The sequence below is a fragment of the Elephas maximus genome, chromosome 6 (genome assembly GCF_024166365.1).
Source record: "Elephas maximus indicus isolate mEleMax1 chromosome 6, mEleMax1 primary haplotype, whole genome shotgun sequence".
NCBI classification, from domain to species: Eukaryota; Metazoa; Chordata; class Mammalia; order Proboscidea; family Elephantidae; genus Elephas; species Elephas maximus.
Genome location: NC_064824.1, coordinates 71,090,471 through 71,103,927, shown reverse-complemented (window position 1 = coordinate 71,103,927; position 13,457 = coordinate 71,090,471). Strand labels below are relative to the sequence as shown.

The window sequence follows — 13,457 nt, the reverse complement described above, 5'->3', positions numbered from 1 at the left end:
TTACAAGCTCTAGAAGCACATAACTTCAATTCAGACTCCTAGGTAACAGCTTAAAGTAGCCATGGAAAGAATAATCTTGATCATCATCATAACTCACTACATATTAGTGGCACATCTGAGTATCTTCCACACTAGAAGACATTTGTTCTATGGTAGATAGTAAACCTGCACTGTGTTCTGATCTATATGGTAATAATTGATTGAGATTATTTTATTAATATTAATTAAAAATCAGATTTCCATGGCATATGCCCTTACCTAAGTTCAAGGCATAAAGCCATGGGGCCATTTTGGATCCTTTTTGAACCAGGGCAGGTGGGAGGGCACTGTAAAGAACACAGGCTCTGGAATCAGACAGACTTGGGTCAAACGCTGAGTCCACCCTTACTGGTTAACCACAGGGAAGTGACTTAGCCTAAGTGTGTCTCCTAATCCATAAAACAGGGATACCATTAGTAACTATCTTGTAGTTCTGTTGCAAGAACTGACTTAGGTGATGCATGTGAAGTGTTCAGGACAGTGCCAAGCACAGGTGTGCTCAATAAATGTTGCTGCGATTAAATACAATTGTATCTGTTATTCCATTTACAAACCCTTGGGAAACAGGGAGAGGGTAAGCGTAAGCGAGGATTATTAAGCTCACTTTATAGCTTAAAAAATTTGTAGCCTGGAGATGTTGGGTGACACACTGGTAAATTGGTAAAATAAGACTAGAATCCAGGGCTCTTGTGCTCAGTATTATTTTCATTTCATTTAGCAGATTCTTAGGTCAAATGCATGTAACCTAATGCTGCTATTAAATTATGAAAATATAATTAATTTTAATCTCATAAAACTCAATATCTGGTTTTCTGTCTTTAGTCTTGGCTTCCTCCAATCCATTCTCCACAGATATCAGAGAAACCTGTCTACTGTGGATCTGACTATACCACACTTCCCTTCAAAGTGCTTCAACAGTGCCCCAAATGGCAACAGAATAATATTCAAGGTACATAACAGAGCATAGCAGACCCCCTTCAATCTGACCTCGGCCTAACTCTCCAGGTGTATGTGCTAACTCTCCTGGCCTGGGCACTCCCACAGTGTGAAATGGCTTATTGTTCCCTTCTGGAAACTTCCTGACATGTTTTTGTCCCCTTCTTCCTGGCCAGGCAGGAGGAGCTCTTTGTATGTTCTGGGAGAACACTGCAATATTATTTTTGCTGCCTTAAGAAGAAAGGGCTTGAGAATCAACCCAAATATACAACAATCATGAAGTGAGTGCACTGAGGAACATTCGGAGGACAGATATTATGCAACTATTAAAAATTCTATCTTTAAAGAACAGTTAAGGTTAAGGGGAAATGTCATGATAACATAAGAAGGTAGAAGTTGAAAAATTACCAGAGGAATAGACACCAAAATGTTAATTGTAAATATGTCTGGGAGATGTGATTGCAGGTTTTTTTCTTTTTAATTCTTCTTTAATTTTTTCAGTGACTTCCAAGTTTTCTATAATAGATTGACTTTAACAATAAAAAATCGTTATGAACTTGAGTAATCTTATCATGAACCTGAACCGTAAATAGACAAGTACCTCCATCCACCCTCCCAAATCTGCGTCCTAATGACAGCAATCCAATGGTTGGTTTCTTAGTTGTGTAAACATGAGGGATAAATGGCAAAATTGCCTTTACAGGGGTGAGGCAAATTCAAACCCAAGAAATGACCCGTTTATTGCAATCATTTATTCCGGTAATTCTACAAGCATTCACTTAGGGCATAGCAATGTTTCTAGTAAAAACAAAGACAAAGTTTGTCATGCAGTGAAGGAAAGGGTTCACAGTGAATTTCTTATTTAATAAAGATAACGTTCTTTTGGTCATGCTACTCTTCTGATTTGCATCCAAGAATGGACTTTTTAACTTTGAATGATTTCGGGCATATCCCAACAAAAAACAAAGCCCCAAGTCAACTGATTTCAGGCTTGCTAAAATGCGATTCCCTTATAGTTATCAGGATTTCAAATTTCACACCTTCAAAAACAACTCGGACAAATAAAGACTGGATTAAAACTGGTTCTTCTCATTAAGAAAAATTACATAGCTCCTCAAGTGCCATCTAGAGCAGGTGTGTGGACCAGCACCAAAAACAAACCAGTTGCTGTGGAATTGACTCTGACTCATGGTGACCCCATGTGTGTAAGAATAGAACTGCATTCCATAGGGTTTTCGCAGCTCCCACCTTTTGGAAACAGATTACCAGGCATTTCTTCTGAGGGGTCTCTGGATGAGTTTGAACTGCCAACCTTTTGGTTAATAGTTAAGCACTTAATGGTTTACAATATCCAGGGCTCCTGGACCAGTATCGAGGGGTGTCTTCACTCTGCCTCTGCATGGACACTCTCAGATTAGAGAGCCAACTAAATCCCTACCCCGACCACATCGGTATTTTCTCATGTTATTTGATCCATCTTGAATTGTTTCCATTCAAACTTATGCTCCATACAGTATGTCAGAAAATATTAATATTTTCATGTAATATAAATATTACATGAAATAAATTAAGTTTCTTAGTCTCCAACCCATTTGGAAGACTCCTGGATCTGCCAACAATTTTCTTGAATTATTTGCATGTTTTTTTTTTTTCCTCTGCTCAGGCCCAGCTGACATATCTCTTGTTTTCTCAAAAGCTTCTAGGCTTTTAGGGAATTTCAGAATTAAAGACCTCAAAGTAGATTTGGGAAGTACCACCTACTTCATTTCCTGCCCAACTTTGGGCTGGTCCCTCATAAACCATTCTAAACAGTAAGGCATTATGTCTTCCTTTACTTCAAAGAGGGGGTTGGAAGGCTTATATGGCAAGAGCCTTCTTTGTCTTCTTGAAGCCTCTTTTTATCCAGCTCAAGTTTACATAACAGTCTGCTTACCTGGTCACTCCACATCTTTTTTGCCACGCCTCCCCCACCCCCAACCAAAGTACTTGCTCAAAGATAGCCAAAATGCACATTCTACTGGTAACAGTCTCTATTATATCTATTTGCCGTAGGGTAACCTTTTATTTTTAGACTTATAAACAAAGGAAAATCAAAACAATAAGCTCCGAGAGCTCAATTTAAGCTTGATGGCCCTGTCTCAGAGCTGCGACAACAGCACTGTCAAACTGTCACTATTCTATACCACTTGCCCCCAAATGCCATCCAGGTCTGCACCTGCGAAACCAGGACGGGCATTGTGAGTCACTCTGTCTGCCACCATATAAAAAGCTAATTTCACATTCAGAATGTATGTTTTTTTTTTTCAATACCAATAGCAACAAGAGTGTGCCAAAAAATTTCCCCCGAAGCTCTATTCTGTTTTTTAAACTACAGAACATTCTTTCATAGTTTGACAGTTAAAATGCCGCAGTTAATGTAATAAACAGAGAATTTTTCTAAGTAGCCTGTCAAAACAAGTGACACTTTTTTTTTTTTTGCTAGAGAGTCTCAGATTCAGAACAATAGGAAGTACCTTTCAAAGCAACATCTTCATTATACAATCAAATTCTCAAAGTAATCTTCTCATCAAAGAATATTGTGTTATTTCTTTCCCAGTAATTATCAGAGTTCTGCAACCTCTCTGGCAGTGGTGACTATTATAAAATGCAGCTGTGCTGGGTTAAGAAATGGAGGAGTCCTGCCCAGGTCGATATGGAGCCAATGCATCTCAGGCCTCCACGTTTTCTCTATGCCTTGGCAGTTTGGGTAATAAAAAGTCGACATTTCTAGGACCTTTGAACATGCCCTTATTTCTATGGGCAAGGTGCTCAGCTGGGTCTCTTCAAAGAGAGCAGTGATATTGGAAATTCTTGATGAACTAAACTTGTTTTCTTTTTACATAAATATAATACAGTCAGAAGCCCCAAAGATTATTAAAAGAAAAAAAAGCCATTGCTGTTGAGTCAATTCTGACTCATAGCGACCCTACAGGACAGAGTAGAACTGTCCCATAGGGTTTCCAAGGAGTGGCTGGTGGATTCTAACTGTTGACCTTTTGGTTAGAAGCCGAGCTCTTAACCACTGCTCCGCCAGAGGTCTTGAAGATTATTAGGGGATCAAAAAAAAAAAAAGAGGTGTGTGTGTGTTCATGGGTGTGTAGAGTTTGAAAGTCTAAAATTAGATTTCTTACTTTTTGTTTTCCCATCTCTTAGTGCTATCATTCCAACAGAAAGAAAACCTTAAAGTTCTGAGTCAAAACTAGAACAGCCAGCTCAATTCCAATGTCTACCAAGTTTGATAAAACTTGGGAAGATAGGAAAATCCCAGGGGCACCCAAGATAAGGTTATCTTGGAATACTCATGCAGCCTGTATTTATTTTATTGGCGGCGATAGACTGAAAGAGTCCAAGTTTTAGCATGTAACTTCTCTGAAGAACTTTTGGGCTGTCAAGGGCCACTCAAGTCAATGCTGTATGGAAGAAAAAGGAGGCACAGGCTCTCATGTCTAAGGGTAACTCATGAAACCCAGCTCTCAAATCTCCAGTGAAGGCTGCATCAATTAACATGAAGTACCTAGCGTGGTGCCTAGCACACAGCAGGCACTCAATAAACGTTTGCTGCATCTGAATCTAAATTGGGAATGTCTCTCCCATTGGACTATAAACTCCCCAAAGGCAAAAATAATTTTATTACTTTTTTAAAAATGCTTTTGGTAGATGCTCAAAAATATTTGTGAATTGGGTGGCATTTCTGCTTCTCTTAAAGCAACTAAGAATTGAGGTAATGAACATTAGCTGGGACTGTATACTCATTTACTCACTTACTCAGCAAAGTTTATTGTGGGCCTACTTGCCCAGAGGTGTCTTGGGAGGAAGTCCTGACAATCTACTTCCAAAATAACAGCCACTGACATAACACAGTTTATAAAGAAAAAGTTCTATGTCCTATTTTGGTGAGTAGCTTCTGGGGTCTTGTGAGTGGCCATCTAAGATACATCTACTGGTCCCACTCCGCCTTGAGCAAGGGGGAATGAGGAAAACCAAAGACACAAGAGAAAGATTAGTACAAAGGACTAATGAACCACAACTACCACAGCCTCTATCAGACTGAGTCCAGCACAACTAGATGGTGCCCAGCTACCATCACTGACTGCTCTGACAGGGGTTACAACAGAGGGTCCCGGGCAGAGCTGGAGAAAAATGTAGAACAAAATTCAAACTCACAAAAAAAGCAGACCAGACTTACTGGTCTGACAGAGACTAGAGAAACTCCGAGAGTATGGCCCCAGACACCCTTTTAATTCTCTACTGAAGTCACTCCTAAGGTTCACCCTTCAGCCAAAGATTAGACAAGCCTATAAAACAAACAATAACACACATAGTTTGACCATATATACGAGATTAAACGAGCACACCAGTCCAGGGGCAAGGATAAGAGAGCAGGAAGGGACAGGGATAAATGGAAATGGGGAACCCAAGGTGGAGAAGGGGAGAGTGTTGACATGTCATGAGGTTGGCAATGAATGTCACAAAATGTGTGTATTCATTGTTTAATGAGAAACTAACCTGCTCTGTAAACTTTCAACTAAAGCACAATTAAAAATAGATATATCAGCCATTGAAAACCATATGGAGCACAGTTCTACTCTGACCCACACAGGGTTGCCATGAATTGGAATTGACTCTATGGCAACCAAAAACAGCAACACTCGACATAAGGCTCAGTGCTAAGGCTATGGCCTTTGTTAACTCCCACACCAAGTTAGCACCCATTCTCACGTCATATTCCATTGACACACGCTACATTTTACTTTGTAGCACGCATCAAAGCTGTGAGTAGACTGTCGCTTGCATCAATAATACTGGAAGGTCTGTCTCCTTTGTGAGTGCCAGGAAGCGCCAGGAAGGAGGAACACTCACCTTGTTCAATGCTGCAGCCTTAGCTCCTAACATAGTATCTTGAACAAAGTAGGTGCTCAATAAATATGGTTAAGGAATAAATGAATGAGAGAAGTAAAGTGCGATATTGATCTTAAGAAACTCACAGTTTACATGATGTTTCTCAACAGGGGCATTGTTTTCAGGACAGCTCTTTCTTTTCTGGGGTTTTTAGGCACTGCAGAATGTTTAGCATCTGTTGGTTCTAGCCCCTGCCCAGTGAATGTCAGCAGTGTGCCCCCTCCTGTGCTGTGACAACCAAAACACCCCACAACTTCCAAATGCCCCTGAGGGGGCTGTCCTACTCTTGACTCAGGACCACTGCGTCATGTTGGCTTGAACAAAGGCAGCATCAAGGAGGTTGGCAAGTAGGGGATGGACCCCGGAAACAATGACTTACAAAGGATGGACAATGGGATACAGAGGTGTGGAAATGAGGAAGGTGAAGCAGAGGTACAGGAAAGAAAGTGTGGTCTAGAATGCTGTTGTTTAAACTGAGTTCCCCAAGCCCTACAATTCTTCTGTGTCCCTTCAGCCCCACACCTATGATTCGTCAGGACAAAAAACCAAAAAGTAAATATAAAATAACCAAACCTGTTTCCACTGAGTTGATTTCGACTCATAGTGATCCTATAGGACAGAGTAGAGTCGCCCCATAGGTTTTCCAAGGCTATAAATCTTTACAGAAGCAGATTGCCACATCTTTCTCCAGAGGAGTGGCTGGTGGGCTCTAGCCACTGATCTTTCGAGCAGCAGCCAAGTGCTTAATCACTGAGCCACCAAGGCTCCTTTTCAGGACCAAAAAATCCCATGGGCATCAAGTTGATTCTGACTCAGAGCGACCCTATAGGACACAGTAGAACTGCCCCATAGGGTTTCCAGGGAGCGGCGGGTAGATTTGAACTGCCAATCTTTTGGTTAGCAGCCATAGCTCTTAACCACTGTGCCACCAGGGCTCCCTTTTCAGGACAGGAGGCTAAATTATCTAGGCAGGTTCCTTGGACTCCACTCCTGCTTTAGTCATAGAAGTCCCGGCTTTTCTGTTTGATATTTTGGATTTTTCTGTCAATTTTTTTTTTTTTTTGAAGTGTTCTGAAGCTAAAAGAGCTAAAAACCATGAAAGATGATGGTACCAATTGGGATGAGGAAAAGCCTGGGTGTACATTAAGAGCCAAGTGAAAGTGTGGACAAAGGGAACATGGTGTGACAAAAATGAAATATGTTGAAAAGCCTTTGCAGCACTGAGTGAGGGCTAGTAAAACGGAAAGAATCCTGGGGAAAGGAAATAGGGTACAGTCAGAGAGGCTATTGTGTATTAGGCTGAGGGGCAGACACTGGGGAAGTTGATCTTTTGGATACATGACTCTCAGAAATTAACCAGTGGACACACAAGAAATGTGAAGTTTAACACTTTTGTTGAGACCCACTGATCACAGAGGGTAGACAAGTTAGTGACTCAGAGCCCCCGGATGAAGCTGGCAGGCACTGGTTGCCGGGTGGAGAGCGATTTCATTTCCAGCCAAATAACATAAGCCTGTGTGGTTTTGGACTCCTGTGCCAAGACATCCCTTGTTGGGGTTGGGACCGTGTCCTGTGCTTCTTTGTAGGCATCACAGCAATTAGAAATTAGCAGAGTGCTCTGCATATAACACGGGCTCGGTGCGGGCAGTCCCCAGGTTACGAACATCTAACTTATGGACAGCTCACACCTCATACTTGACTTTAATGTTATGTAAATTTGCCCTCACTCTGACATGACTGAACTAACACCTACTCACAACAGATTCTTCAGCACAATCGCTTTCACTTGCTGCACGTGCAGCTTTTAAATCATTGAAAAGGCTTCGAGCCTTTTCTTGCACTGAAGTTCATGTAAGGCTAAATAAGAGCCGTCTGCACCTTCTGACGTACCTACGAATTCGACTTAAAGACACAGGTACGGATCTCATTCGTAACCCGGACACTGCCTGCACATTCTTTTTGAATTCATCTGATTAAACACGTCAGAGTCGTCAACTTCAGCTGGAGGGCGGCTGCTGAAGGTAAGATGGGTTTCAGCGTGGGATGGAAGGAGAGGCCGCCCGGATGACTGAATGGAAGCCTTGAAAAGGTTACTGGAGTACTGTACTGGTGCTGTTGTAAGAACACGTCTTTAAGCTGAAGAGCAGAAGCCTCAGAATAGGGTGAAAAGGATGTGCTGAATGAATGAATGAACAAGCAAGTGAATGAATGCACAAATGAACAAAAGCACAGGCAGGAAGACTACAGTTCTAATGAACCCTGTCTTATTGCATGAGGAAGAAAGGGGCGGCCACAGTTTGTCACAGAAACACAGCAATTTCTGTTCGCCATTGACCAAAGGTCATTTCATATGAAGATTCAGTTTCGATACTCTGAGCCAAGCCCTGAAAATCTTGATAGCTATAACTCATGCAAAAGGGAAATGGAGTTCTCTGGCTCAAAAATAGAATAAAAAAGAGGCAAACACCACTGTGTCAATGACTTCAGTGTTTCTCCTTTGACCCCATGGGAAGGCCAGCACTTTGAAACCAGCCTTGCTTCCCTCCGCCCAGGTGTGCCTGCGCACCTGCTGGTCCGACAAGCTGCAGGGGTGAGTGACTGGCTCTTACTCACGGTTTGCGGAGGATCATCCTCATGTGGGCGTCGGGGCCCATCTGCGACAGCAGCAGCATGGTGTCCTGGAGTTCCTCATCACACTCCTTCTTCTCCTCCTCAGTAGGCAAAGGGGCATCCTCGTGCTCGTCATCCAGGAATCGATAAAATAAATATTTGTCTTGGAAATGGTGCTCCTGGTCCACTAAGGGAAACATGGAGGCCAGTGTTGGCCGTTGCACCTCTGTCTTACAGCCACAGGCTGCTGCCGGCACAAGGGACCCCGTTTACCAGAGCAAACGGACGGTGTCAGGCAAGACAGCCAAATGGCAGCAAGGCGTGAGGCTCGTCACCCACCCTTGCCTCTCCGCCTGCCCAGGCTGAGCAGCTGGAAGCCATGTCCTCCTGGTGCCGTCATGCACACCCAGCTCTCTGACACACCCTGCTCCTGGGCCTCTGTAGGCCTCCCTCATGGGGACCTGCCAACTTTCCCCAGACGAGCACTTTGACTAGCAAGAATCACCGTGGTGACATTTTCTAGTATGTGGGACATATGGCCACAACAGGAAAAAACCAACTGCCGGATCATGCTCCAAAATGGTTTTTGGAAGTACGGACTTTAAAACTAAGCATTGGCTTTGGCAAGATCCAAATTCATGCTTTTCTTTCTATAGGTACTGCTTAAAACATTTCTGCCTGGACTTTTTAGAGAAAAGTTAGAATAAAATTGTTTTAACAAAGCTGGCTAGACCAAGCTTCTAGGTCACACCCTGCTGGAAGAATCTTAAGGAAATTTTCCAGTTCTGATAAAAAAAGCAAGCAAGCAAGTAAGAAACAGAGAGAGAGAGAAAAAGAAAAGTTTTTCTCTCTTGTCCCAGCAAGATCTAGAGCTTGGTAGGACAAAGACCACGAACCCAGTTCAGAATCCCTCATCCATACATCTTAAAGCCTTTAGCCCCATTTCAGGATGGAGCATGAAAAACTACAGAGAAGTGGCGGGCCCTTGCTGTTTTGTCCAAGTGTGGCTCCCGGGATAGCAGCATCAGCATCATCTGGAAGCTTGTTGGAAAGGCAGAATCTCGGGGGCCCATCCCAGGCCAGCTGGCTCAGAGTTCTGCATTTTAACAACAGCCAGGAGTGATTTGTGTGCACATCAAAGTATGAGAAACACCAGCCAAAAGCGGCCTTAGGGTCCCAGGTGTTGGTGGATTAAACGGATGATTTTAATATCTTGTCAGTTTGGAAAAAAAGGTCTTTAAACAACCGGCATGAGCAGTTCGGCCACAGTTACTGCCAGTCCCGAATAGCTACTCTGCTCAATTAAAGGCCCTGCAGCTATCATGGGCTGCAATTGCAGACTGCATTCCTGATTTTAAATGTGGTCATCCTGTGAGTACACAAATTGGCTCTTCCAGATGAGGCCACTGTTAAAAGGCAGCTTCTGAATTCATTACTGACTTTCATGCCATCAGCCCAGCCACACGTTTCATTGCTCTTCATTCTGCCCTACATGGGGATTGCTATGATGCTCAGAGTCTAATCACACTATCAATGAACCGTGAATGCAAACTAATAAACATAATTGGAACTGATGCACTCCGGTTGCAATTTCATTTTCCTTTCATACATTCTCCTGAGTTAGGAAGGTACAATGGTGGAACACAGCAATCAATAGCACCAACTTGCTGCATTTGTATTGCTAAATGAAGATGCTAGCTCTGCAGATCCCTAAAGAGATCATAATTCTTTGCTGCCCATTTGGGCAGGAACTTACCCAGGGAAACACACTTAGCATTTCTTGAAGGTTTTCCAGGGACAGTGGCTCATCTTACCATGGTTGAGAACACCGTCTTCTAACAGGACTTGCCACATGCCAACAGCTTGGGTCCGGGAGTGAACACACTGAGTCTGCTGCATCATCCAGTCCACCAATTCAGTTCCCACACAGCATTGTCTAAGGAAAGGGGGGACAGAGAGGATGGGAAATCACACCCTTGCAGATGGCTGTCAATAGAACCTCCCAACAGCTTAGTCTCGCTGTAAACAAAGCACCACACGCAGAGTAGCCTCAGGCTCTGACACTCTTATGTTGTTATTAGCTGCCAGAGAGTTGCCTGCCACCCCCAACTCATAGCAACCCCATGAGAGCTGCCCAGCGCCTCTGCCATCTTCATGGTTGGTTACATACAGATTAGACCACTGTGAACCACAGGGTTTTCATTGGCTGACTTTTTGGAAGTAGAGTGACAGGCCTTTTTCCCTAGTCCGTCTTAGTCTGGAAGTTCTGTTGAAGTCTGTTCACATCATGGTAAGACAGGAGCCTCCACTGACAGGCGGGTGGCGGCTGTGCATAAGGTGCTTTGGATAGGAATTGAACCCAGGCCTCCTGCACAGAAGGCAAGAATTCTACCATAGAACCACCACTGCCCCATCAAATGCTTATAAAAACCAAGAAAACCATCTGGCTCATGAGAGAATCTTTTAAGCAAGGCTGGCTAAATAAAAGAGCATTGCAAGTTCCCACACTGGGGAGATCAAAGGGCTGCTAGAAGGGAAGTATTATCTGACAAGCTAATTGCAGGGCCAGAAACCCTCTCATCTTGGGCCAGTCTCAGAAAATCTCAATGTGAAATGAAGACAAGCAAACTACTGACTTCCTCCACCTGGGCCTCGAGACGAATGAGTTAATGTTCGTGAGGCACTCAGAGGTGCTCTATGAAAGGTGCTGTATAAGTACAAAATTATATAGCAGTTTATATTTTCAAGTAATACTACTGATCTTCCTCGGAGGGGTGTTGGGAGAAACAAGCAATTAGCAATGCAAATCACTTTGAAAAAAGTTCTGTGTAATGAGCATTACCACTTCTACAGAGCATGTCATCTGACGAGCTCCAAATGCTTTCTGGCTTTCTGTAGATTCACACTTTAATCTCTCAGATGCCCTCTGTGGTAAATTGGCAAGGACGAGCAAGCTGTATACATACATATATGTTGCTGTTGTTAGTTGCCATCAAGTTGATTTTGACTAACAACGAGCCCATGTGACAGAGCAGAACTACCCCAAAAGGTTTCCTGGGCTGTAATCTTGATGAAAGCAGATTGCCAGGTCTATGGAGCTTCTGGGTGGGTTCGAACAGGCAATCTTTCTTTCAGTTAGCAGCACAGCCAGGGTAAGCGAGGTAAGCATGTGCTTAGGGCACCAGCAAGACAGGGGCACCAGTTGTCCAAAGCAAAGACCCATAGATGCCAAGCACAGAGGACACAAGGAAAAGCAAGTGCACAATAGTGATTCAAGAAAGACTTGATTCATTATCCTCACTACGTATGGAAGTAGATATAGTTTGGCAGCTTAATTGTTTTGAAACCATTATAGAAAGAAGTGCTTTTAATTACAGCATTTTAGAGATGAAAGATCTATCTAAAAAAAATACAGTAATTTGTTGTAATATTTGTTTTCTGATCACTAGCTTTTTTTATGACATCTTTTCATTTGTTCATTTATAATCATAGCAACTATTACAAAACAAGCACCAAAATTGAAGTATGAACCGTTTAAAGCAAAATTGGTAAAAATCTATTTTTTGCTGCGGCAGATCAATAGAATTTTACATTGATTGTTGTTGAAACAACTAAGTTCACTGATTCATTTTCTTTGATGTAGAATAGGCAGAATAGTCTTTTTGTAGAAAATGCGGCACATAAAAACCGTAGAACCCTGCATCCACTTAAAATTTTATAATCCAGTTTATCTCATTCCGTTACAATGGCATAGGCCACTTTTGCCCTCAATCGCTAATATTATAGTTGCATTTAAAAAGAAGTTACATCGTGGATAGCTAAGACACACATGAGTGCACACACACACATATACATGTGTATATATATAAATATATATATCACTTACATATCCCGTTGGAAAGCATGAGTAAACAGAGGAGGGGCAGCACAAGGTTATCGGTGCTTGGGGCCCTCACATACTTTAATCCACCCCTGAGCTGAGTGCTTAACTGTTGCACCACCAGGGCTCCTTATATGTATTAGTTAGGAAATATATAATCACATACACACACACACATTAGGAAATACTGGAACTTTTTGTGGGGTGAGAAAGAAGGGCAGGTGTTTGTGGCATGACGACTCGGAGGAAATGAGTCTTGGAGTCCTAGGGACGAATCCCAAGGGGCAATGCAGCAAGGCAGAGCATTACAGAGCAGCTGGTGGCCTGCAGCTGAGACTGACTCACTGCTTGCCTCTGTTTCCATGCTAAGGACGGCCCCATCTCTGGGGCATGGGCTGCTCCCAGGGGGCATCTCTCTAGTTTAAACTGGCAGAGGCTTCTGGTGCTGTGCGACTTTTGAAGTCTGGCTTGAGATTCCAGCTTTCTATAAAGAGGTCCTGGGGGAGAAAGATACAGGTGTAACTGAAAAGTAACCAGTGAGAAGAGTCTTGAACTGCCAGGAGACTTGACATACAGCACCTACTGCCACCTATTAGTTGTGTGGTTTTGGGCATGCTGCCTCAACTGCTGGCTCTCAGTTTCCTCATCTGTAAAATAAAGGAGGAGGAAAAGGTGACCTTTAAGGCCTTTTCTAGTTCTAACATACTGTCGTTGTTAGAGGCTGTCGAGTTGGCGCCCGACTCATGGCAATTCCATGTGTTACAGAGTAGAATGGTTCCATAGTGTTTTCCTGGCTGTAATCTTTATGGGAGAAGTTCACCAGGCTTTTCTTCCATTGAGTTGCTGGGTGGGTTTGAACTGCCACCCTTTAGGTTAGTGGCTGACTGCAGACCACTTGCGCCACCCAGGCTCTCTATTAAAAACTCATGGTGACCTTATAGGACAGGGTAGAACTGCCCCATAGGGTTTCCAGGGAGCAGTTGGTGGATTTCTACTGCCAACATTTTGGTTAGCAGCTGAGCTCTTTCTTAACCACTGCGCCACTATCAGAGCT

At 43.1% G+C, this 13,457-nt stretch overlaps 1 protein-coding gene across 16 annotated transcripts in view; it reads right to left on the bottom strand.

Annotated features, from left to right (window-relative positions):
• The window catches only part of RAPGEF4 (Rap guanine nucleotide exchange factor 4), a 348,490-nt gene that overhangs the window by 85,437 nt on the left and 249,596 nt on the right, over positions 1 to 13,457 (bottom strand). For all 16 annotated transcript variants that reach the window (XR_007517849.1, XM_049887456.1, XM_049887457.1 and 13 more), the window contains 2 exons: positions 10,338 to 10,459; positions 8,527 to 8,710 (listed from right to left, as the gene is read on the bottom strand). Coding sequence is in view for 15 of the 16 variants with exons in the window: in XM_049887456.1 (XP_049743413.1) it covers positions 8,527 to 8,710; positions 10,338 to 10,459 (306 nt within the window). In the remaining variant the exon portion in view is untranslated. The remainder of the gene's footprint in view (positions 1 to 8,526; positions 8,711 to 10,337; positions 10,460 to 13,457) is intronic.